This window comes from Abramis brama (assembly GCF_963993115.1).
Source record: "Abramis brama genome assembly, chromosome: 2".
Taxonomy (NCBI): Eukaryota; Metazoa; Chordata; class Actinopteri; order Cypriniformes; family Leuciscidae; genus Abramis; species Abramis brama.
The window spans coordinates 4366801-4392290 of NC_139964.1; the positions used below are offsets into that span (position 1 = coordinate 4366801).

General features: G+C 40.4%; 1 protein-coding gene across 1 annotated transcript; it reads left to right on the top strand.

Annotated features, from left to right (window-relative positions):
• The first annotated feature begins 11120 nt into the window (after positions 1–11120).
• Positions 11121–25109, top strand: LOC311077454 (NACHT, LRR and PYD domains-containing protein 3-like). The gene is made up of 7 exons (XM_084105961.1): positions 11121–11176; positions 11280–11465; positions 20643–22487; positions 22673–22846; positions 22954–23127; positions 23800–23846; positions 23935–25109. Exons 2-7 carry the CDS (start codon positions 11326–11328, stop codon positions 24459–24461), a joined length of 2907 nt encoding a protein of 968 aa, XP_083962087.1. The 5' UTR covers positions 11121–11176; positions 11280–11325; the 3' UTR covers positions 24462–25109.
• Positions 25110–25490: the final 381 nt, after the last annotated feature.

The following is a 25490-nucleotide window of genomic DNA, read 5'->3' on the forward strand; positions in this document are numbered from 1 at the left end:
TAGAACGGATCGTGTACCGACAAGGGGTTTTGTCACGGGTGATGACGATTATGAAGGAGACGGAACCTTTGATTCCGGCCGGAGGTTCCTATGGGGAGCTCTTCCGGTGTGAGACCCGCAAAGACTCCGGTTCCGGGTACACCGGGCAATGACAGAGATTATTATGAAAGATTGAGAACAGGTGTGGGAGGAGAGTAAGCGGAACAGCGATTGGGGCGCGCATTGATTGGGGGTAACATAAAAATGTATTGCATTCAAACCGAAGGGAGTTCAGCAGTCCAGCGGAGTGGAGTCGAGCGGTGTTGGGGAAGCCAGTCTTGTGTTCCAGACGCGGTAGGAGACCGGAAACCGGGCAAAGGGCGAGTCTAACGGGCTGAGGCATAACTGAAGGGTTGGAGAGGAGAATCGACACCGATGAGAGATAAGTGATGTCTTTAACTGGATTGTGACATAATTGATGTCTCTTGGAACTGGATGGAACTTCATGTAATTTGAAATTGTCTTTTGGGAGGAGTTTATAGTTTATTGGATACCCCATGCTTCACTGCTGTTACCAATGAGACTCCATCAGCGAGTGGTGGACAGGACCCCATGCCAACGCCCTATTCTGTGAGTGGAGAGACTTTGCAGTGCTGTACATTGATATATTCACGTGTGATTATTTGTGTGGGTTGCAGTGAAACACAAGTGTGGGAGAGCATCGCTAAAGCATTGGTGGTTACAGTTAGCCGACGTGCCATTCTCTCTGTTGTAATCAGAACTAGTTAAGCTGTGGAATCCTTACCTCCTCTCTCTCCGTCTGAGCCCCGTGAAGAGAACTAGTTAAGCTGTGGAATCCTTACCTCCTCTCTCTCCGTCTGAGCCCCGTGAAGAGAACCAGTTAAGCTGTGGACTCCTTACCTCCTCTCTCTCTGTCTGAGCCCTGTGAAGAAACAGTTAAGCTGTGGAACACTTTTCTCTCTCCATCTGAGTCCTGTGAAGAGTCTGCTAAAGCTGTGAAGTATACGTACCCTCCTCTCCGTCTGAGTCCAGTGAAGAGCCCGCTAAAGCTGTGAAGTATACGTACCCTTCTCTCCGTCTGAGTCCAGTGAAGAGCCCGCTAAAGCCGTGAAGTATACGTACCCTTCTCTAAGTCTGAGTCCAGTGAAGAGTACGCTAAAGCTGTGAAGTATACGTACCCTTCTCTCCGTCTGAGTCCAGTGAAGAGCCCGCTAAAGCCGTGAAGTATACGTACCCTTCTCTCCGTCTGAGTCCAGTGAAGAGCCCGCTAAAGCCGTGAAGTATACGTACCCTTCTCTCCGTCTGAGTCCAGTGAAGAGCCCGCTAAAGCCGTGAAGTATACGTACCCTTCTCTCCGTCTGAGTCCAGTGAAGAGCCCGCTAAAGCTGTGAAGTATACGTACCCTTCTCTCCGTCTGAGTCCAGTGCAGAGCCCGCTAAAGCTGTGAAGTATACGTACCCTTCTCTCAGTCTGAGTCCAGTGAAGAGCCCGCTAAAGCCGTGAAGTATACGTACCCTTCTCTCAGTCTGAGTCCAGTGAAGAGTACGCTAAAGCCGTGAAGTATACGTACCCTTCTCTAAGTCTGAGTCCAGTGAAGAGTACGCTAAAGCTGTGAAGTATACATACCCTTCTCTCAGTCTGAGTCCAGTGAAGAGTACGCTAAAGCTGTGAAGGATACGTACCCTCCTCTCCGTCTGAGTCCAGTGAAGAGTCTACAAAAGTCTGCAGAGCCCGCTAAAGCGGTGAAGTATACTCACCTCCATTCTCTCCGTCTGAGTCCAGTGAAGAACCTGCTAAAGCTGTGAAGTATACATACCCTTCTCGCTGTCTGAGTCCAGTGAAGAGTACGCTAAAGCTGTGAAGGATACGTACCCTCCTCTCCGTCTGAGTCCAGTGAAGAGTCTACAAAAGTCTGCAGAGCCCGCTAAAGCGGTGAAGTATACTCGCCTCTATTCTCTCCGTCTGAGTCCAGTGAAGAGCCCGCTAAAGCTGTGAAGTATACGTACCCTTCTCTCAGTCTGAGTCCAGTGAAGAGCCCGCTAAAGCCGTGAAGTATACGTACCCTTCTCTCCGTCTGAGTCCAGTGAAGAGCCCGCTAAAGCCGTGAAGTATACGTACCCTTTTCTCCGTCTGAGTCCAGTGAAGAGTACGCTAAAGCCGTGAAGTATACGTACCCTTCTCGCTGTCTGAGTCCAGTGCAGAGCCCGCTAAAGCTGTGAAGTATACGTACCCTTCTCTCAGTCTGAGTCCAGTGAAGAGCCCGCTAAAGCCGTGAAGTATACGTACCCTTCTCTCAGTCTGAGTCCAGTGAAGAGCCCGCTAAAGCCGTGAAGTATACGTACCCTTCTCTCAGTCTGAGTCCAGTGAAGAGCCCGCTAAAGCCGTGAAGTATACGTACCCTTCTCTCCGTCTGAGTCCAGTGCAGAGCCCGCTAAAGCTGTGAAGTATACGTACCCTTCTCTCAGTCTGAGTCCAGTGAAGAGCCCGCTAAAGCCGTGAAGTATACGTACCCTTCTCTCAGTCTGAGTCCAGTGAAGAGCCCGCTAAAGCCGTGAAGTATACGTACCCTTCTCTAAGTCTGAGTCCAGTGAAGAGTACGCTAAAGCTGTGAAGGATACGTACCCTCCTCTCCGTCTGAGTCCAGTGAAGAGCCCGCTAAAGCTGTGAAGTATACGTACCCTTCTCTCCGTCTGAGTCCAGTGAAGAGCCCGCTAAAGCTGTGAAGTATACGTACCCTTCTCTCCGTCTGAGTCCAGTGCAGAGCCCGCTAAAGCTGTGAAGTATACGTACCCTTCTCTCAGTCTGAGTCCAGTGAAGAGCCCGCTAAAGCCGTGAAGTATACGTACCCTTCTCTAAGTCTGAGTCCAGTGAAGAGTACGCTAAAGCTGTGAAGGATACGTACCCTCCTCTCCGTCTGAGTCCAGTGAAGAGTCTACAAAAGTCTGCAGAGCCCGCTAAAGCGGTGAAGTATACTCACCTCCATTCTCTCCGTCTGAGTCCAGTGAAGAACCTGCTAAAGCTGCAAAGCATATCCGCCTCTTCCTCCATTCGAATCCTGTTGAGGCGAACGTCGAAGCTACTACAGTAATTGTTTTAAAGAGATGTTTTAATTAAATAAAGAGACTTTTGTACTTACCTTTGGTTGTCCTGTCTGCTGTGTCCTGCAGTGTAGCTCCTCACGGTGGTGTGTAAGTCAGGGGTGACGGCCGGTCATTAAGAGCCCACCCCAACCTGTGACAGTTTCTTCTGTGTAGATATAAATTCACCTACGCTTTGCATCAGCTGGGTATGCAGGATAAATGACGGCTGTTAGCCTACCATGGTCGCCCTCAATCGCCCAGTAGCCTAATTTGTTTTTAAATAATAAATGAAGATATAAATCAATATAATTAGTTGTAAATTAAATATTTTTAACACTAATACAATAAGAAAAGAATAATGCATTGACTATATAATAGGCCTATATTAATGTAAACGCATGAACTGTCATTCAGACTGACTATCTAACAACCGGAGAACAGAGAACAACAGAGATCTTAAAATACATACTCTACTGAGTTTTATAATGTAGGCCTTGTTTTATTAAAATGTATTAATTTATATCTCAAAGATGTGCGCTTGTGCACAGAGCACCGGGTCATGTTGAGAGGGAAACAAACGCATTTTATTATTAGCCTTTTCAGAAATAGTGTAAAAGACTGGTAAATAAAATACAACATTAACATTATAAACACTATTAATAACATATAAGCTATGTCTATGCGTATTTTACTTCCCCTTACCTTTACTTCCCCTTTGACATTTGCCTATGTCAAATCTTTAAATTAACGGTATTCAGAAAACAACAAGAATGAAAAATAAGTAGCCAAGTATAATAAAAATATAACCTAATAGCTTATAATAATAGACTATTGTGTCCTTTATTATAAACAACATTTAGCCTATAGCTAAATCAGCATCTTCACAGCAAGGGAAATGAGTTTGGAATAACAGCAAGTAGGACTCTGCGGCACAGCCTTTATATTGTACAACAGACCAATTAAATTAAGCAGAATAACTTTTTATATATTTGGTTGACTGTGTTTTATTTTAATAATGAACAGGCTGCGATGTCAAGTTAGCAATGCCAGAAGTGAACTGATAATAGCCTAGATGTTGTGTGAGCGAGCGATGCGCCGGCGCCATCACTTGGATTTGTTGCTCAGCAGGGGAAATAACTTAATATTCTGTCATTTAATACTCTGTCATTCCAAACAGTAAAATGTATATTTTTTATTTGTGTACATTCAAAATGACTACAAAATGTCATGCCTTTGAAAAATAAAGAAAACAACATGATGCGCTGCTTTAGCGTGTCTCAGTCTCTTTGAACATCTTTCTGGCGCACACCAAAAATGAACCAAAATAGAGTGAATAGCCTTCTGACGCGCCTACTTTTCAGAGTCAACATTTAGATTATTTGAAGTAAAATGCATTATTAGGTCACTTAGGAATAAAACACAGCGTAGTTCATGATAAAAAAATAAAAATGTGACTTTACAGTTCGGAAAATAGGAAAATAGCAAACCCCTGACACTTGAGAACTCTGGTCTACACAGAAGAAAGCCCTGTCTAGTCTATTCCCCAGTACGGGTTGTGTCGAGGCATTCATTAGTCTGGTTGATGGAAAACATATGAAAAAGTTGCAATAAACGCGTTAAGAATCCACACTACAGAGGACTCTTATTCTGCAGGAAGAACTGATGACGGGACAGTTTGATCTTCGGCTGACAAATCAGAGGAAAGGGGCGTTTCATTCCCGCCTACAGGTATGTGTAGAAATCGAATATTCAAGCTGTTGATTAATTTTAATACCTCAAAACAAAAAACGAAAAATCAAGCTGAATTCTTGTTTTTCGTTTTTTTTTTATTTATTTTTTTTTATGAAAAAACGAAATAGGAACCGTTTTCTCATTTTTCTACTTTCAATATTAAATCTAAAAACGACTGAACGAATGATACACGAATCAGGGTATCTTCCGTCCATTTCATTTCCTATTTGAAATGAAATAAGCAGAAACGAGAAATGGCGCCTTTATTCGTTTTTTCGTTTTTTCCAAAAAACGAAAAAACGAGATTTCGGCTTGATTTTTCGTTTTTTAGTTCACAGGCAAAAAACGAATAAATTACTTCAAAATTCGTTTTGCACATGTGGACGGTCATGAGGCGCCCCTGTCAGCCGATTGGTCAAGAAAATCTGAGCATGGACGTCATCGGTAGTTCCCTAGGTTTATTCAACAAAATAATAGTCCTATGGCTCTGCGTACCGAATATTAAACTGTTCAGGGCAGGTCCTGGGCTTACTTATGTGCAACTTAACGCGTTTCAGAGAAATATTTATATATCAGAAATATTAAATATTAATCTGCTGCACCCAGACGGTTTTATTAATGTGCTGCGCTAAATCTGTCTGGTGCTGTTCAGTCAAGTGTAGCATATACGCAGCAGTCATAACTCTTCTTTTAGACAATACGCTCAGTTTTGGACAAGGGGTGGTTATTATTGCAAATACTGTAATGCAAAACTGCTGATGGTGGTTGGTACCGCGATGATGGTAAATAAAATTGTACTGTAACTGTAGCCGCGAGAGTGAGACAGCGAGATGATTGACAGGACGATAGCGGAGGAAAAAGCGCAAGATTTTGTTAGTAAAGAAATATTTATTTGTTTAATATAAAAGTGAGTTTGTCTTTGAAAACAACAACAAAAAGGTGAAATAACAGTGTGATCACAAAACTGAGCGTTCGTTTTAAAGGGAAATTTCTAAATATATTTTATTTATTTGTTAGCCTAATGCTGTTGTTTTATGCTACAAGTTTAATACTATGCGGATGCGGGAGTTAAAACTGTGCTGGGCTATGTTGGTGACCCAGTGTAATTGTAGCCTACAGCGTAAAATACAACCACAAACACACGTAATATGTATGCATAGCCAAAACACAACACGAGTTTGTTTAAACTTGATTTTTACCATCCATATTTTTTTTTCTTCCGGACTCCACGCCAGAGGTCCCCCTCAGCACCCCTAACCCTTGTGTTATGTTGCGGGTCAATTTGAACCGTTTAGGGTGCTTTCACATCTGTAGTTCCGTTCATTCCGGACCAAGGGAGAAAAATTATACTTTGTAGCATTTTTCAGGCGTTTTGGTTCGTTTTCACACCACACATTTGTGATGTTCCCGCCCGGGTCAATTTGTCCCTCAGCTATTCAAAAGCAACTGTATGGACACATGTGTTTGTATGACAGGGCACTTCAACTCCAGTTCTAAAGTGCAAGTGTCTAAAAGTGATCTAACCCTATCCAAACACACTTGAAAAAGCTAAATCACGTTGTTCAGAATTAATTGCAAATTACAGATGAAAATCTTTGTCAGACAAATAAGCTCTCATTTCTATATTCAAGATATCTGAAATACCTAGCTTTTAACCTTTTATGATTTTCAAAGGCAGCTTTACAGAGCCAATAAATAAATAAAAAACATTTTATTTGATGTATGTTTTTGTTATGTTTTGTTTCTCACTCCCATGTGAGTGAATAATGAGCTTTCCTACAATTTTGCTTAGTGTGGCACAAGACTTTGGCATAGACAGCAGGAAAAATGAGCTCCCAAAGATTGACATTTAAATAAGTATTTTCATTATACAGCTACATTTAATTGTTTAGTTATGATGTTATAAGCATAAAATGTATAAGAAAAAATGAAAACGTAAAAAAAAAGTCAGTAGGCCTATACTGTTTATAAAAAGAAAACGGTTTTAAAAATGGTTAAAAAACAATTTGACCAATTTGTCAATTTGACACAACAACAATAAAATAGTAGGCTACAATAAAAAAAAACTCCTGCATAGTATTAAACTTGAATTAACAAAACGATTAAGGCGGAATAACAACAGCATAGGCTAACAAATAAATAACAAATAAATAAAATATATTTGGAAATTTTCCCTTTAAAACGAACGCTCAGTTTTGTGATCACACTGTTATTTCACTGTTTTGTTGTTGTTTTCAAAGACAAACTCACTTATATTAAACAAATAAATATTTTTTTACTAACAAAATCTTGCGCTTTTTCCTCCGCTATCGTCCTGTCAATAATCTCGCTGTCTCACTCTCGCGGCTACAGTTACAGTACAATTTTATGTACCATCATCGCGGTACCCACCACCATCAGCAGTTTTGCATTAGACCTACTGTCATGATTCCTGTCCTGTGTTTCCCTTGTCTGGTGTGCATTTTTGTTATTTCCTGTTCTGTGCCATGTTTTGTAGTCCTTTGTAGTCTTTCTTGTTTATTAGTCTCCCCAGGTGTTTCAGATTAACCACGCCCCCTTGTTATCTTGTTTAGCTTGTTAGTCTCTGTATTTAAACCCTGTATCTTGTTTCAGTGTTTGTGGGTTCTTGTTTGTGTATGTTGGCTGTTTGGTTCCTGTGTCCTGTTTCCCGAGTCTGAGTTTGTCTAGTTTTTGATTTATTAAATAAAGTTTGCTGCATGTGGATCCTGCTTCCTCCTATCATTCAGCCAGCAGCGTTACAGAAGAACCCACCACTTAATGGATCCAGCAGCAGCTTTGGGGAGTCTCCAGCCAAGATGGCGGCCACGTCTGATTCTGGTTCCCAGGATGGCCGCCACCACGTTGTCTGAGAATCTCCAGCCAAGAAGGCGGCCACGCCTGATTCTGGTTCCAAGGATGGCCGCCGCCACGCTTCCTGAGCCTCTGTCTGTTCCTGAGACCGCATCTGTTCCTGAGTCTGAGCCTGTTCCTGAACCTGAGCTTCTTCACGTCGCTTCTGCTGATCCAGAGACTGTTCACGTCGCTTCTGCTGATCCAGAGACTGTTCACGTCACTTCTGCTGATCCAGAGACTGTTCACGTCGCTTCTGCTGATCCAGAGACTGTTCACGTCGCTTCTGCTGATCCAGAGACTGTTCACGTCGCTTCTGCTGATCCAGAGACTGTTCACGTCGCTTCTGCTGATCCAGAGACTGTTCACGTCACTTCTGCTGATCTAGAGACTGTTCACGTCACTTCTGCTGATCCAGAGACTGTTCACGTCACTTCTGCCGATCAAGAGCTTCACGCCAGCTCAGAGCCCTCTTCGCCGCTGGTCCTGCCCAGCTCAGTGCCCTCTTCACCGCTGGTCCTGCCCAGCTCAGTGCCCTCTTCGCCGCTGGTCCTGCCCAGCTCAGTGCCGTCTTCGCCGCTGGTCCTGCCCAGCTCAGTGCCGTCTTCGCCGCTGGTCCTGCCCAGCTCAGTGCCCTCTTCGCCGCTGGTCCTGCCCAGCTCAGTGCCCTCTTCGCCGCTGGTCCTGCCCAGCTCAGTGCCCTCTTCGCCGCTGGTCCTGCCCAGTTCAGAGCCCTCTTCGCCGCTGGTCCTGCCCAGTTCAGAGCCCTCTTCGCCGCTGGTCCTGCCCAGTTCAGAGCCCTCTTCGCCGCTGGTCCTGCCCAGCTCAGTGCCCTCTTCGCCGCTGGTCCTGCCCAGCTCAAAGCCCTCTTCATCGCTGGTCCAGGACTCTTTACCGGGGAGCCTCCCCAAGAAAATTTTGGGGGGGGGCAATACACCTCCGGACCAGCCCGATCCGCCAGAGGGGTGGTCTCCTGTTCCGCCGTGGCCGCCTGAAGGGTCGTCTCCGCCGTGGCCGCCCGAAGGGTCGTCTCCGCCGTGGCCGCCCGAAGGGTCGTCTCCGCCGTGGCCGCCCGAAGGGTCGTCTCCGCCCTGGCCGCCCGAAGGGTCGTCTCCGCCGTGGCCGCCCGAAGGGTCGTCTCCGCCGTGGCCGCCCGAAGGGTCGTCTCCGCCGTGGCCGTCTCCTCAGCCAGCACCGCCCTGGCCGCCTGCTCCGCCCTGGCCGCCTGCACAGCCTGCTCCGCCCTGGCCGCCTGCACAGCCTGCTCCGCCCTGGTCGCCTGCACAGCCTGATCCGCCCTGGTCTCCCGTTCTGCCACAGTCTCCAGGCCCTCTGCCGTTCCATGGGCCTGGCCCTCCATCCCGCCCCCGGGTCCGCCTCCGCTCCACCACCCTCCTGAACTATTTCCTGAGGAGCATCTGGAATCTGCTCCTTAAGTGGGGGGCTATGTCATGATTCCTGTCCTGTGTTTCCCTTGTCTGGTGTGCATTTTTGTTATTTCCTGTTCTGTGCCATGTTTTGTAGTCCTTTGTAGTCTTTCTTGTTTATTAGTCTCCCCAGGTGTTTCAGATTAACCACGCCCCCTTGTTATCTTGTTTAGCTTGTTAGTCTCTGTATTTAAACCCTGTATCTTGTTTCAGTGTTTGTGGGTTCTTGTTTGTGTATGTTGGCTGTTTGGTTCCTGTGTCCTGTTTCCCGAGTCTGAGTTTGTCTAGTTTTTGATTTATTAAATAAAGTTTGCTGCATGTGGATCCTGCTTCCTCCTATCATTCAGCCAGCAGCGTTACACCTACAGTATTTGCAATAACCACCCCTTGTCCAAAACTGAGCGTATTGTCTAAAAGAAGAGTTATGACAGCTGCGTATATGCTACACTTGACTGAACATTGCTTGCCTAGCGCAGCACCAGACAGATTTAACTCCGCACAGCTAATAAAACCGTCTGGGTGCAGATTAATATTTAATATTTCTGATATATAAATATTTCTCTGAAACGCGTTAAGTTGCACATAAGTAAGCCCAGGACCTGCCCTGAACAGTTTAATATAGTACGCAGAGCCATAGGACTATTATTTTGTTGAATAAACCTGGGGAACTACCGATGACGTCCATGCTCAGATTTTCTTGACCAATCGGCTGACAGGGGCGCCTCATGACCGTCCACATGTGCAAAACTAATTTTGAAGTAATTCATTCGTTTTTTGCCTGTGAACTAAAAAACGAAAAATCAAGCTGAAATCTCGTTTTTCGTTTTTTGGAAAAAAACGAAAAAACGGATAAAGGCGCCATTTCTCGTTTCTGCTTATTTCATTTCAAATAGGAAATGAAATGGACGGAAGATACCCTGATTTACACGGATTGTAGTCAAATCAATTTTGCTGAAAGATCTGATACCTCACAGTGTAACAGCAAAATCGGTCACCTTTGCAGGACAAAATAAGTTGAACATGAGTTATTAATTCTGCTAAAGGTCATCATACAGTCTATTTCAGATTCAAGTTGCTGCATCAGACACATCAGCTTTCTTTGTTTGACACAATAATGAACTCAGCAACAAATCATAAGAGCATATACTGAGTCAGACACTGTAGTTGGACCACAGGCCGTTAAATGCAATGAATTCTGCAAATGCCCACTTCTGCATTTAGCCTCAGTGAAAACCTCAACTTCCAGTGTGAAGTAGGCTATGGGAATTGTAAAAAATTTAAGCACAAAATTAAATCTTAATTAAATCAGACAGCAGGACACAATGTTTATTTGATCTCACTCTCACACTAAAGGATTTTAAAACTTCTAGAACTCATTAGAATGGTATGTTTTAATATAACATAATATAATACTGTATACAGCCAATATATACCTCAAATACATATTGTGCCTACAACAAATTGTGGCACCAACTGTCAACATGTGCTGAACATCAGTTTTTGTTTTTATTCTTATCTTAATCAGATAAAAGTTGGTTTAACAGAATATAAAATGATTGTCTTTAGGAGATCATGGAAGTCATTTTTATCAGGGATGCATTTCGATTTATTGGCTAGCTTGCTGTTTATTTCCATTAGTGCACATGTGCTGCACTGTTTGTGAATTGGGGTTATATACAGTTTATACAGGTGTTCAGAGCTACATTATCCTTTTTATTTTTGAATATTTAATTTAAATGGTGTTTGCAGTAACACATTAAATAAGTGCAATTTGTATGTCGTTTATCAAACTTATTCTGAATAGCTTGTGTTTTGCTTTGAACTACATTGCTTAAGGTGTGAGAGGGTTAAAACAAACATGGTAAATGTGAAGGTTACCAGCATCTTTCCTTTTTCAAAACATGTTTTTATTGTACACTGTTCTGCTTTTGCACTGTTCTGGAACTACATGAAACTCCTCCTTGACCTCTGAGTAAAGCAGGTGTAACAAGTAGAACAGCTAAAACTGAAAGCAGAAACATACAAGAGCTTCACATCGGAAAGGAAAGAGGCTGAAAAAGCAGCATAAACCAGCAGGATATTTTCATGGTAATTACAAGTTTAAAGCAAATGGCTTTTCTGCTGTGTCTTGTGTCTTTCTATGGATAAATTATGTGAATTTTCCTAATTTATAAACGATATGTATTTGCAGGACTAATATCTTTCTGGATAGAAAGAAGAGTGGCGCTGCTTCTAAAATGAGTCTCAGTGAGAAAGCAGAGGAGGGATGTTCTCAGTCCCGGAGATCTCCTGAACACAGCTGTGTGTCTATGAAGAGTGACGCATCCAAGGATACTCCTTTTGAGTTCAGTGATAAACCAGTGACCACTGATACTATGTGAGTATAAACACGTTAGATAAAGTTAATTACTGCTAAGATATTAGTTCATGTGTAAACATTCATTACAATATATACACAGAGGAAATACATTTTCTAACTTAAATTCTCATTCTGTATAAATATCAAATCTATGGAAGAGCCTCAATTATATCTAGTGAAACCAATATATGCATTGTGAGAATTAACAACAAATATTTGAGTCATTACCAGAGATGGAGACTTCTGAACATCAAATACTCAACCTTCAATGTCATGTAATTCTTTAAATGTGCAGGTTATCATATGTCTACAGTACATCATTAATATACAGTAGGCCTATGTAGGCAGAGGTGGAAAGTATAACTATTTGTTGCTGACGAGTTAATATTTTAGTGTAATGGTACTATTATTGGTATAAATACTATAAATCATAGTGCTATTAGGCTATGAAAACAAATATAGGGAATGCATCTGTATACAGTAGGCTATGCTATACATTATGTGCAAAAATTGTTCTAAAATATAAACAGTACGTTCTAAAACAAAAACTGATTGCTTACTATTTTAAAGCAGAAGTTAAAATCCCTAAATTAAAAATGTAATTCATCTGAACATACTCCAATTACAATCGTCAATTTACAGTTACTGTTCTCATAAAAATGCAATTTATTACTGTACATTAAGAATTTTAAATCTATATTTAATGTCCAACAATTGCTTCATCCAAATGCATAAGTCATAATTATTGCACTTTCTATCTGTTGCGCTCAGCCTGTTTGATGCGCCTGTATCTGTGAAGTACACAATCATTTTTATTTTGCATAAAAACTTGCCCAGACAGCGAGTGAATCTCTGTTAATGCTTGTGATTCACTTGCTGTCAGGGAAAATGTTTATGCAAAATAGAAATGCTTTTGAAAATTTCAATAATTTACAGATAAAGATACCTGTAAACTGCTAAAATATATATATATATATATTTTTTTTTTTTTACAGTGAAGGTGTTTGATCTTAATAATTCAGGAATTACCTGTAATATATATGTTACCGGCAAATTGTGTAATCCGTAATGTATTTTTTGCAAAAAACATCAGGAATTCTATACATTGCCTAGGCATTCTATACAATACCGGAATTTCACACTTTGCCGGTAACACACACACACACACACACACACACATATATATATATATATATATATATATATATATATATCTCAATTTTTTGGTTTATTTAAATAAGGATATTTTACTTTAATTTTTTTTTTTTTTTTTTTTTTTTTGGCTGCCAGTCATTCAACTGTTTTATCACTTAAAGGGATAGTTCATTTGAGTAAATCATGGGGTAATTTTCATTTTTGAGAGAACTAAACCTGCTAACCTGCATATACACCCGAAAGTGTTTTTAGCATGATGCATGATGGCGCTGGTGTGTTTGGCTGGCCGTCTGTTCCCTGTCCTGTTTATTTGGTTTTATATTTCTGTTTTAACTCAAAATGTTTTTACTTTATTTGTTTATGACCGTCAAATGCTTTTGAATATAAGGGACTCTGTTGAGATTTCATCGAACGCTGATTTAAAATTCTTTCAATCAAACTACTTCCCTCCATTTTTGAAAACTGTCCCGGCCTGGGAAATCCGGTTGCCGTGGAATTTTCATGGAAAGAAACGCCGTAGGAGAAGAGGAAAGCGAGCGGGCATTGCAGCTAAACTGAAGTTAAGTTTAGTGCGTCAGCTGAAATCGCGTCATGGTTTGGATTGCTCTCAGCTCGGGCCTGGATCCGGTCACTTTGTTATGCGGCAATCGCTTGAAGTGGCTCAATGGATTTTACCTGTGACCCAGGATACACTTTTAAACTATTCCCGCCGTCGGAGACCCAGATCTCGTCGCAGAGGTGTAAATCTCTGCAATCTTCGCCCGCTGTGCCGTGCAGCACAGCCGGACTGCGATCCAGTAAGTGTCAAGATGGCTCTGGTAAACACAAGATCTCTTGCAAATAAGACATTTTGCGAGATTTCTTCAACTTAAATAAACTGGATTTTTTACTAGTGACTGAGACTTGGATGAGTATGGGGGATACAAGCCCCTTTTCAGAACTTCAGACTGTTCTTTTTTGAACTGTCCTAGACTTTCTGGTAGAGGCGGTGGGCTTGCGTCTGTTTTTAAAAGTAATTTTTGCTGCCGATCTTTAAAGACAGAAATGTTTTCTAGTTTGTGTTTTTCTAGTAAGTGTTTTTCTAGTAAGTTCTCCTGTTTCTGCTAAATATGGATCAGTTAGCGATCGCTGTGGTTTATCGGCCTCCAAAACCAAATAAGGATTTTTTAAATGAGTTTGCAAACTTTTTAGGAGACATTGTTCTTCAGTATGATCGTCTTTTGATTGCGGGGGATTTTAATATCCACATTTGTTGTGAGTCAAATTCCTTGGCCAAGGATTTTACTAATCTGACTGATTCTTTCGACTTTACGCAGGTGGTAAATGGTCCAACTCATAAACAGGGCCACACACTAGATCTTGTGTTGTTGCACGGTATTTCGATCTGTGAACTTGAAATCCTTGATTTGAGTTTCTCTGATCATATGCCTGTTACATTCACTTGCTCCTTCCCAAATGAAGTTACAAAAACACAGAGGGTTTCACAGCAGATTCGTACCTTTAGCCCTTCATCTAGTGATTCTTTTTCTTTTCTTTTGAATGGGGCTTGCCAAATGTATGGTCTTGATTCCCTTTCAAATTTGCTTAATGTTGATGAACATCTTATGTTATTCAATTCCATTAGTAATGACATAATGAATTCTGTGGCTCCACTAAGAGAAAAACGGCAAAAGCCTAAAGCTGAACCTTAGGTAACTAGCACCACACTTAGACGGGTTTGTCGTAGAGCTGAACGAAAGTGGAAAAAAGACAAATTACAAGTGTCTTATGAAATATTACGCGAGTCATTCATTACTTACCAAAAGTCAGTAAAAGCTGCAAAATCTCAGTATTTTTCTGACATTATAGCAAAAAACACCCACAAACCTAAAATACTTTTTACTTTTTACTATTTTAAATTCAGTTGTGAATGCTGTGAGTGCTGTCTGCTTTAATGCATCAACTGCAGTATGTGATAGCTTTTTAAAGTTTTTCACAGATAAAATTGTTGATATAAGACTAAATATTGTACCCTCAAACTATGATCCATCTATTCTTTCTCTCTATGTCTCATCCTTTCAATTTCAGACAGTTTCTTTAAATTTACTTAAAGATATTATTAAGAAACTAAAACCTACTACATGTCTGCATGACATTATTCCAACACATTTTTTGCTGCAGATTTTTGATGTTGTTGGACCTAGTATTTTAGATATAATAAATAAGTCCCTTCTCACAGGTGTTGTTCCTAAATACCTAAAACATGTAACTGTTAAACCCCTACTTAAGAAACCCAATCTCGACCCAACCATACTTTCAAATTATAGACCGATTTCAAATCTATCCTTTATTTCAAAAATTTTGGAGAAAGTTGTTTTGGAACAACTACAGAGTCATTTGGAGTTAAATAGTGTTTTTGAAAAATTCCAATCTGGGTTTAGAAAATATCACAGTACTGAGTCCGCTTTATTAAAAGTTTTTAATGATATTTTATTGTCTGTTGACTCAGGGGATTCTGTGATTCTCCTACTCTTGGATTTAAGTGCTGCCTTTGATACTGTGGACCACAAAATTCTTATCTCACGACTTGAACAATGTGTGGGTATTGAAGGCTGCACTCTAGATTGGTTTAAGTCCTATTTGAATGCTAGAACGTTTTCTGTTTGTCTAGATGGGTTTTCTTCTTCTGTTTCTGTTTTGGATTATGGAGTCCCTCAGGGCTCCATTCTGTCGCCAGCTCTGTTCTCGTTGTATTTGCTTCCTTTGGGGACTATTTTCTCTAAACATGGGGTGTCATTCCATTTTTATGCTGATGACACCTAGATTTATCTGCCTCTAAAGAAAAATGACGAAAAGGGCCTACGCTTATTATCAGCGTGCTTGTCTGATGTTAAGTCCTGGTTTTCCTTAAATTTTCTGCATCTAAACGAGAGCAAAACTGATGTTATCGTTTTTGGTATCTCAGGTGTTTCTGTTACTCCTGATGGTGACCTGGGAGATTTGGCCCCCTATGTAAAACACTCTGTGACAAACTTGGGTGTTATTTTTGATTCTGCTCTTAAATTTGACAAACAGATAAGTGCTGTAGTTAAATCTAGTTTCTTCCAATTAAGACTATTATCTAAGGCTAAGAGTTTTTTAACATTTGCAGAGTTTGAGAGAGTGATTCATTCGTTCATTTCATCTAGACTTGACTATTGTAATTCTCTTTATATTGGAATGAGTCAATCCAATATTAGTCGTCTTCAGATGGTTCAGAATGCAGCAGCCAGACTTTTGACTGGCACAAGGAAGTTTGATCATGTTTCCCCAATACTGCGTTCGTTGCACTGGCTGCCAGTTTGTTATAGAGTTGATTTTAAAATTCTGCTTTTTGTTTTTAAAGCCATGAACGAATTAGCTCCAAACTATCTCTCTGATCTATTGAAATTAAATGACTGTGCTAGATCATTGAGGTCATCTCAACAAAGACTGTTGATGGTTCCAAGATCAAGACTGAAGACGAGAGGTGATCGTGCATTTTCTGTTGTTGGTCCAAAACTGTGGAATAGTCTTCCTGTATCTTTAAGACTAATATCCACAGAGTCTGTTTTTAAATCTAAGTTAAAAACCTACCTGTTTTCACAGGCTTACAATTGTCCATGATTTTAATGTTGAATTGTCAAATTGGTGGTTCCGATGTAAACTCCCTTTATCATTTGTTTTGCGGTCGGTTTTTGTTTTTAAGATATTTATCCTGTTGTACAGCACAATGGCCAACTACTGTTGCTTTTATTGTGCTATATAAATAAAAGTTGATTGATTGATTGATTGAGAACTATCCTTTTAATTTTCTTTTTTTTTAACTGTTTAATTACAGATTATTTTAGTAATTTTATACATTGGTATGTTATTTAAGCAAACAGAAAAAATACTGTATAAAAAATAAAGTAAATTGTCTGTATAAAAAAGTGAATTGCTGTAATTTGTCATTTATCCTCTGGGGTCTGAGGTGTTTTCTGGGCCCTGGAGGTGTTCTGACATGCCCTGACATTTGTGCTTATTTCTGTTAATTATAACATTTTCATGGCTAAAGTCTGATTACACTGTATTCAGCACAAACTCTGCTACAATAATATGTGAGCAGCATGTATGCAAAATTTTATAGTTATGAGAAAATTATGTTTTTGTGTAGTTTTTGAAATATCTGTCAATCGGTCCATAAAACCCATACTGAATATTTGTATAAATTTGTATCTTGTAGCCTACACTGTAAAACATTGCTGTAAAAAAACAGCTAAATTCTGATAGTAACATACAATTTTCCATTAAAACAGTAATATACCATAGAAAACAATGCATTCTGGATAATATTTATCAGTTTCAAGAAAATAGCCTACAGAAATATACCGTGAATTTACAGCGCTCAAAAGCGCTCAGAGGTTGTGTTTCAAATCACACCCTATACCCTCATTCACTATTCCCTACATTAGATCACTAATATAGTCCACTTGACAGAGTGAATGAAAAGAAGTGAGTGTATTCAGACACTTATGAACACCTGATAAGCAGAATCACTGAAGTAAAGTGAAACAAGACCAGAAAAAAGATGAACAAAAGTCCTCAATCAGATGAGATACTCTCACTCGCGGTGGCATGTGATGGTACTGGACATCCTTTGGAGGACGGCTCGATCCTCCGGTTGAGGGAAGTCGGCAGCTCCTCCCCCATCATGGCGTACGGCAGCAGGCTCCGGCCCATGGCGAACGGGAGCGACTCCTCCTCAATCCAGGTAGCGAGTTCTCCGTCCAACCTGCTGTTCAATTGCTCCAGCACCACCGCCTTGGGCTGCCATCGGCGGTCTCCGCTCCTTTGCTGTTCGACCTCCTCAGCACCGCGATCCCCATCAGCAGCGAGAGCTCTCTGACACCGTGTCTCTCCTTCCTCCAGGGCTTCGGCACCAATGTAGCATTCACAAACTTTAATATATAAATAAACAAACACAAAACGAAAGTAAAGGAGGCAGCTGTTCACGGATGCTGCACACACATAAACAAAAAATAACATAAAAGTCCAGACCTGGTCCTCTCTCGTCCTTCTCTGTCGTCACTACTCTTTTAACTGTACGTTCACACCGCCGCCGGCGAGAGCGGCAAAATTCGCTCTCGCCGCCCTGCCACCGACGCCGTAGAAAGATTCGGGGACGCTCTGAAGCTCTGACGTAGATTAGAATGCGTGATTTTTTTAAAAACTTTATTTAAAGGGGCCGCAAAAACCGTAGCTGCAATTGGTCAAAATCATTATTATTTTGAGCAAATTAATTGCATTCCCGCTGAAAAAACAAGTGTTTTTAGTTCAAAGAAGTTCTAGCGCAAAAATGTTGCCTATAAATAGTGTTGCGCGGCTTTTTCTAATCAAACTGACAACACTATGGATGACAAGTCGTACAATAACGGGAAACCCGCAACAGAAATGATTATTTTTTCCTCCATTTTGCTTTAACTAATGTGGTCGGAACCAAAGTTTACAGGATTGTGTTCTCTTGTATCCTCTCAGGCAGCGGACTTCTACATTCCGATTGGTTGCCGCCGAACCGCGTCATAGCTTATTACCATAAAGTTGACTTGATTTCAACTCTTCTCGCCGCTCTCGCCGTCCAAGACGCGCCGCGCCGCCCTCGCCGGAGCTCGCCGCCGGCTCTCATTGAAAATGAATGGCTTAAGACAGGTTTTGCCTGGAAAGCCAATATGCGAGGGGGGCGTGAACGAGGAGTGGTTTACACCTGAGAATACTATGTCCCACCCACTCTGCATAATGAGCCATTCATTCAGGTGTGACACTGACTGAGCCACAAGAATGAATGCAAGGACAAAAGATATATTTAGAAGAAGACTTATATTGACCATTTAAGATTTTGCTTACATCTATCTTGTAAATATGTTTTGCTATTTTATTAAAAAGGTTACAATTACAACAATAATTACAATTTCAACAATATTTCAAGTGTACTCTTTCTTTGTAAAAAAAATGATTATAGGCCTACATTTTATCATATGTAGGTATTCATTAGTTTGAATATAGCCAACATTGGAACATCTAACATCTTAGTTTATGACTTTATTTTTGACAAAAATAGTATTATATATATATACAGTGAGGAAAATAAGTATTTGAACACCCTGCTATTTTGCAAGTTCTCCCACTTAGAAATCATGGAGGGGTCTGAAATTGTCATCGTAGGTGCATGTCCACTGTGAGAGACATAATCTAAAAAAAAAAATCCAGAAATCACAATGTATGATTTTTTAACTATTTATTTGTATGATACAGCTGCAAATAAGTATTTGAACACCTGAGAAAATCAATGTTAATATTTGGTACAGTAGCCTTTGTTTGCAATTACAGAGGTCAAACGTTTCCTGTAGTTTTTCACCAGGTTTGCACACACTGCAGGAGGGATTTTGGCCCACTCCTCCACACAGATCTTCTCTAGATCAGTCAGGTTTCTGGGCTGTCGCTGAGAAACACGGAGTTTGAGCTCCCTCCAAAGATTCTCTATTGGGTTTAGGTCTGGAGACTGGCTAGGCCACGCCAGAACCTTGATATGCTTCTTACAGAGCCACTCCTTGGTTATCCTGGCTGTGTGCTTCGGGTCATTGTCTGCCTCGACCCATCTTCAATGCTCTAACTGAGGGAAGTTCCCCAAAATCTCGCAATACATGGCCCCGGTCATCCTCTCCTTAATACAGTGCAGTCGCCCTGTCCCATGTGCAGAAAAACACCCCCAAAGCATGATGCTACCACCCCCATGCTTCACAGTAGGGATGGTGTTCTTGGGATGGTACTCATCATTCTTCTTCCTCCAAACACGTTTAGTGGAATTATGACCAAAAAGTTCTATTTTGGTCTCATCTGACCACATGACTTTCTCCCATGACTCCTCTGGATCATCCAAATGGTCATTGGCAAACTTAAGACGGGCCTTGACATGTGCTGGTTTAAGCAGGGGAACCTTCCGTGCCATGCATGATTTCAAACCATGACGTCTTAGTGTATTACCAACAGTAACCTTGGAAATGGTGGTCCCAGCTCTTTTCAGGTCATTGACCAGCTCCTCCCGTGTAGTTCTGGGCTGATTTCCCACCTTTCTTAGGATCATTGAGACCCCACGAGGTGAGATCTTGCATGGAGCCCCAGTCCGAGGGAGATTGACAGTCATGTTTAGCTTCTTCCATTTTCTAATGATTGCTCCAACAGTGGACCTTTTTTCACCAAGCTGCTTGGCAATTTCCCCGTAGCCCTTTCCAGCCTTGTGGAGGTGTACAATTTTGTCTCTAGTGTCTTTGGACAGCTCTTTGGTCTTGGCCATGTTAGTAGTTGGATTCTTACTGATTGTATGGGGTGGACAGGTGTCTTTATGCAGCTAACGACCTCAAACAGGTGCATCTAATTTAGGATAATAAATGGAGTGGAGGTGGACATTTTAAAGGCAGACTAACAGGTCTTTGAGGGTCAGAATTCTAGCTGATAGACAGGTGTTCAAATACTTATTTGCAGCTGTATCATACAAATAAATAGTTAAAAAATCATATATTGTGATTTCTTGATTTTTTTTTAGCAAGACTATTTTCACATAATTTTGAAGCCAGAACTCGAAGCGACAACATCCATTAGTCAAAAGTCTTGTGGACACATATTTAGTATGAGTTTTGTGGTCTTATTTCAGCAACTTTCATTTTTATTTTTTTCAATAACCACGCATAAACATTATTCTCTTAAAAATACAAACATCTACATACATGATGCTCACATATTATGGTAGCCCTGTTTGTGCTATATAGAGTGAATTTACACCTTTGTCATTAATATGTTTATAAGCAACTGAAAAAAGCACAAATGTCAGGGCATGTCAGAACATCCCAAGGGCCCCAAAAACACCTTAGACCCTAGAGGGTTAATAAAGTGTTTGTTTGGATTCTCCGGCCTCCTGCGATTACTACAGCCACTATTCATGATAGGTGCATTCCAGTTATTCAATATAACTAGTACTGTAATGCCCTTTTGTTTGTTTGTTTTTGTCAGTATCAGCAGGTGGAAGAGACAGAGATCTGACAGAGAGTCTGTAAGGAGTAAAAACTCTATGGAAGAACACATTAGATTTAGCGATGGACCAGTGCAGACAGTCAAAGACCTGCTCAAAACCAACATGAAGGACAATTATGAGAGATTATTTGAGGGAACCAAACTCCAAGAGAATGAAACCCTCCTCAACAGGATCTACACACAGCTCTACATCATACAGGAAGAGAGAGAAGGAGTGAATGAAGAACATGAGGTTTTACAGATGGAGAAAACAGCCAGAACACCTTCAGAAGACATTCCAATCTACTGCAATGACATCTTTAAAGCCTCATCTGAACCAGGACGCAAGGAGAAAGACAAAATCAAGACTGTTCTTACTAAAGGCATCGCTGGAATCGGAAAAAGCGTTTCTGTGCAGAAGTTCATTCTGGACTGGGCCGAGGGAAAAGCCAATCAGGATGTAGATTTCATGTTTGTGCTTCCATTTCGAGAGCTGAACTTAATCCGAGATCATCAGTACAGTCTTCACAGACTTCTGCTGGACTTTCATCCTGAACTTCAAGATCTGGACCCAAAGATTTTTGAGGAGTGTAAAGTTGTGTTGATCTTTGATGGTCTGGATGAAAGCAGAATGACAATGATGTTTTCAGATGATCAGAAAGTTTCTGATGTGACTGAGACTTCATCAGTGGCTGTGTTGATGTCTAACCTCATTAAAGGAGAGCTGCTTCCCTCTGCTCTCATCTGGATCACCTCCAGACCAGCCAATCAAATCCCCCCCAATTACATCCACCGTCTGACAGAGATTCAGGGATTCAATGAGCCTCAGAAGGAGGAATATTTCAGGAAGAGAATCAGTGATGAGTATCAAGCCAGTAGAATCATCTTACACATCAGAAGAGCAAGAAGCCTCCACATCATGTGCCACATACCCGTCTTCTGCTGGATCTCATCCACTGTGCTTCAGAAGCTCCTGGAAGAAGATCTGAGTGCAGAAATCCCTCAAAATCTGACTGAAATGTACATCCACTTCCTGCTTATTCAGATCAACAAGAGGAATCAGAAGTATAAAGAGAGAGATCCAGAGAAACCCTTGCAGTCCAACAGAGAAGTGATTGTGAAACTTGCTGAAGTGGCTTTCAAGCAGCTGATGAAGGGCAATGTGATGTTCTATGAGGAGGACCTGAGAGAGAGCGGCATAGACGTCAATGACACCTCAGTGTATTCTGGGATTTGCATCTTTAAGGAGGAATCAGTGATTCATCAGAGGAACGTCTACAGCTTCATTCATCTGAGCGTTCAGGAGTTTCTCGCTGCCTTCTATGTGTTTTACTTTCATGTAAGTACAACTATGGAGGGACTGAAAAATTTTGCTTCAGTACAAAAATTGCTTAAAGGTGCAGTAGATGATGCCATTGAGAGTAAGAATGGACACCTGGATCTATTCCTGCGGTTCCTGCTGGGCGTCTCACTGGAGTCCAATCAGAGACTCTTACAGGATCTACTGACACACACAGAGAACAGCTCAGAGAGCATCAGGAGAACCACACAGTACATTAAAGAGAAGATCAAATATGGACATGGACTCTCCACTGAAAGATCCATCAATCTGTTCCTCTGTCTGCTGGAAGTGAAAGATCAGACTCTGTCCAGAGAGATTCAGGAGTTTGTGAAATCAGACAAACTCTCAAAGAAGAAACTCTCTCCTGCTCACTGCTCAACAATCGCCTACATGCTTCAGATGTCAGAGGAGGTGCTGGATGAGCTGGACCTCAAGAAATACAACACATCAGATGAGGGTAGAAGAAGACTAATACCAGCTGTGATTAACTGCCGGAAAGCCCTGTGAGTGTTTAATAATATATTACATTGAAAAGTTTCAGAATATAAACACAATTGTTGTGATAACATATACATCTTAAGTATATTTTGATTATTTAAAAAAAAGTGTTTTTACAAAATGATGCTGATATTATTGAACTCCTAATTGTAGAATGCAGTTAAAAATATATAAATCTCATATCTTTCAGTCTTGCTGGCTGTAATCTCACTGTTCAGTGTTGTGAGAGTTTGTCATCAGCTCTTCAATCCTCAAACTGTGTCCTGAGAGAGCTGGATCTGAGTAACAATGACCTGCAGGATTCAGGAGTGGAACTGCTTTCTGATGGACTGAAGAGTTCAAGCTGTCAGCTGGAGATACTGAGGTTTGACTTTTACATTGAGTCATTCATGGTGGTTCCATACTGGCTTTAAAACAACCCGTTTACTGTTGATGTGTGTCTGTGGATTATCTGACTGTGTGTTTCTGTAGGTTGTCAGGCTGTATGGTGACAGAGAAAGGTTGTGGTTATGTGTCTTCAGCTCTGAGTTCAAACCCATCACACCTGAGAGAGCTGGATCTGAGCTACAATCACCCAGGAGATTCAGGAGTCAAGCTGCTCAATGACAAACTGAATGATCCAAAATGCTCACTGCAGATACTTAAGTATGTGGGGTACAAGATAAGAAGTGAAATAATTGAATTCAGAGCTTTTAATCAAACTTTGCTTTGAAAGTAAAATCCTTAATTCTTCTGGTTCTTCCGATCTCTGCATTGTAGCAATTAAATCCATATTTTATCTCGCAAAATGTATTTGCACCATTTTCTTTATTGCAGTTTTTACATATTTATAGTAAAAGGTCAATATCTGCAAAAAGTGCTTGCTGAAAATACAACTAAAACATTGAGTATGTTAATTAGAATATATGGATTGAGTTATTAAGAATTTGAAGATGGTAGAGATACTCATGTACTGTTATTTATTGGTTACAGAGTTACTAAATGCAAACAATTTACAACTAAATATTATATTATTTGTTTTACAGTTATATGCATATATCAAATCCGTTTTAGCTCCTTCGGCTGTTCACTAGGAGCTCAAAAAGACTGCAGAATATTTCCTGTAAAGCTGTGTACAGGGGTCTGAAGACATCAATATATAAAAAATCTCAAGACATTGAGACATACGGTTCTGTGAAGCTGCTTTGGAACAATATGTATTGAGAGATGTGCTATACAAATAAATATGACTTGACTTTATATTAATAGTCTGTATGTGAATATCTATTCAAACTACTCACAATTGGTTTTGTCTGTATGTTTGTGTGTCTTTTTTAGTTTGGATCATGGAGGGCCCTTCAGGATAAAATCAGGACTACAAAAATGTAGGTTATTTTTCTAACACACTCTTGCACATTTAAAAAACAAAACAAATGAGATTAATAAACTTTTTATCTCTCTTCTTGTGTTCAGATGCCTGTGATCTTACAATGGATCCAAACACAGCAAACACTCAACTCATCCTGTCTGAAAAGAACAAAAAGATAGAATATGTGAAAGATCATCAGCCGTATCCTGATCATCCAGAAAGATTTGCTGATATTCCTCAGGTTCTGTGTCGAGAGAGTCTGACTGGACGCTGTTACTGGGAGGTAGAATTGACTGGCTGGGCTCGTGTAGCAGTGGCTTATAAAGGTATCAGCAGGAAAGAAGGAACTGTCTGTAAGTTTGGATACAATGACAAATCATGGTGTCTTTTTTGCACTTGTGATGGATTCACTGTCTGGCACAATAATGTGTGCAGTACCATACCAACCCATATACCCCAATCTAAGAGAGTAGGAGTGTATCTGGACGTGTCGGCCGGCACTCTGTCCTTCTACAGCATTTCTGACACACACACACTTACACACATATACACATACAACACCACTTTCACTGAACCCCTCTGTGCTGGATTTAAAGTTTTTGAGTCCGAACTGTCTCTGTGTCAGATTTAACAAACAAACACTTAAATTCCAAAGTAGACTGCCCATACACAAAAGAAATAGATTTGAAATATATTTTCAGGATATATTTTGGAATATATGCAAATATTTGAAATTGGCCCAATAAATATATTTCATACTTATATTTCATATATTTTTGTTATATTTCAGAATATATTTCAATGTATTTGGAATATATGCCACATATATTTTTGACACTTTTGGAGACCCATACAGAAAATAATACATTGAAATATATTCTGAAATATAACAAAAATATATGAAATATAAGTATGAAATATATTTATTGGCCAATTTCAAATATTTGCATATATTCCAAAATATATCCTGAAAATATATTTCAAATATATTTCTTTTGTGTATGGGTGAGTACAGATTTAATGGAGTACAGTTGTAACACTGAATGTTTCCTTTCTCATGCAAGTTGCACACGGATGATTATTGTATATGCACGTTCACACTGGCATGGGGACAGTTCTCAGAAAGTAATTTTGTTATGATAAAAGCATCTAATTAAAAAAATATACACAGCTATACTCATTCTACTCTACTTAATTCTCTGTCAGTTCATTAGGTGCTGACATGTCATTGTATTTATTTATAACTTTTGATTGTAAAATGGCCTGGAAGGATGTTGTGAAAAAAAAAAGAATATACTATTATAAATGGCAAGTTTTAATATATGGTAGCAAGCCACTAAACATTTCCACTTCCTCCACCCTGAATTCAATTTATTAATTGTCTGCAAGAATCATGCCACCACTTTGTAAAAACTATGTACAAATCATTGTGGATGTCTTATGTATTTACATTCATGTTAATTCACTTTAATCTATTTCATTCATTTATTTAATATTACTTTTAATTGTTAATTAAATTAAAATAGAATAGAATCAGCAATTAAAAGTAATTACTCTTATTCTCTCTAATTTGGCCTGATTCGGGGGGCAGATCACTAGATCACAGTGTCTCTCTCACTTCTTCTCTTATAGGACAGATGGAAGGGAGCTGAGAGGATTT

Excerpts from the sequence above, each read along its gene's own strand:
- LOC311077454 (XM_084105961.1), top strand. The coding sequence starts at position 11,326 with ATGAGTCTCAGTGAGAAAGCAGAGGAGGGATGTTCTCAGTCCCGGAGA. Across the intron at positions 22,488-22,672 it reads ATTAACTGCCGGAAAGCCCT|TCTTGCTGGCTGTAATCTCA; the intron begins GTGAGTGTTTAA and ends CATATCTTTCAG. Across the intron at positions 23,128-23,799 it reads TGCTCACTGCAGATACTTAA|TTTGGATCATGGAGGGCCCT; the intron begins GTATGTGGGGTA and ends TGTCTTTTTTAG.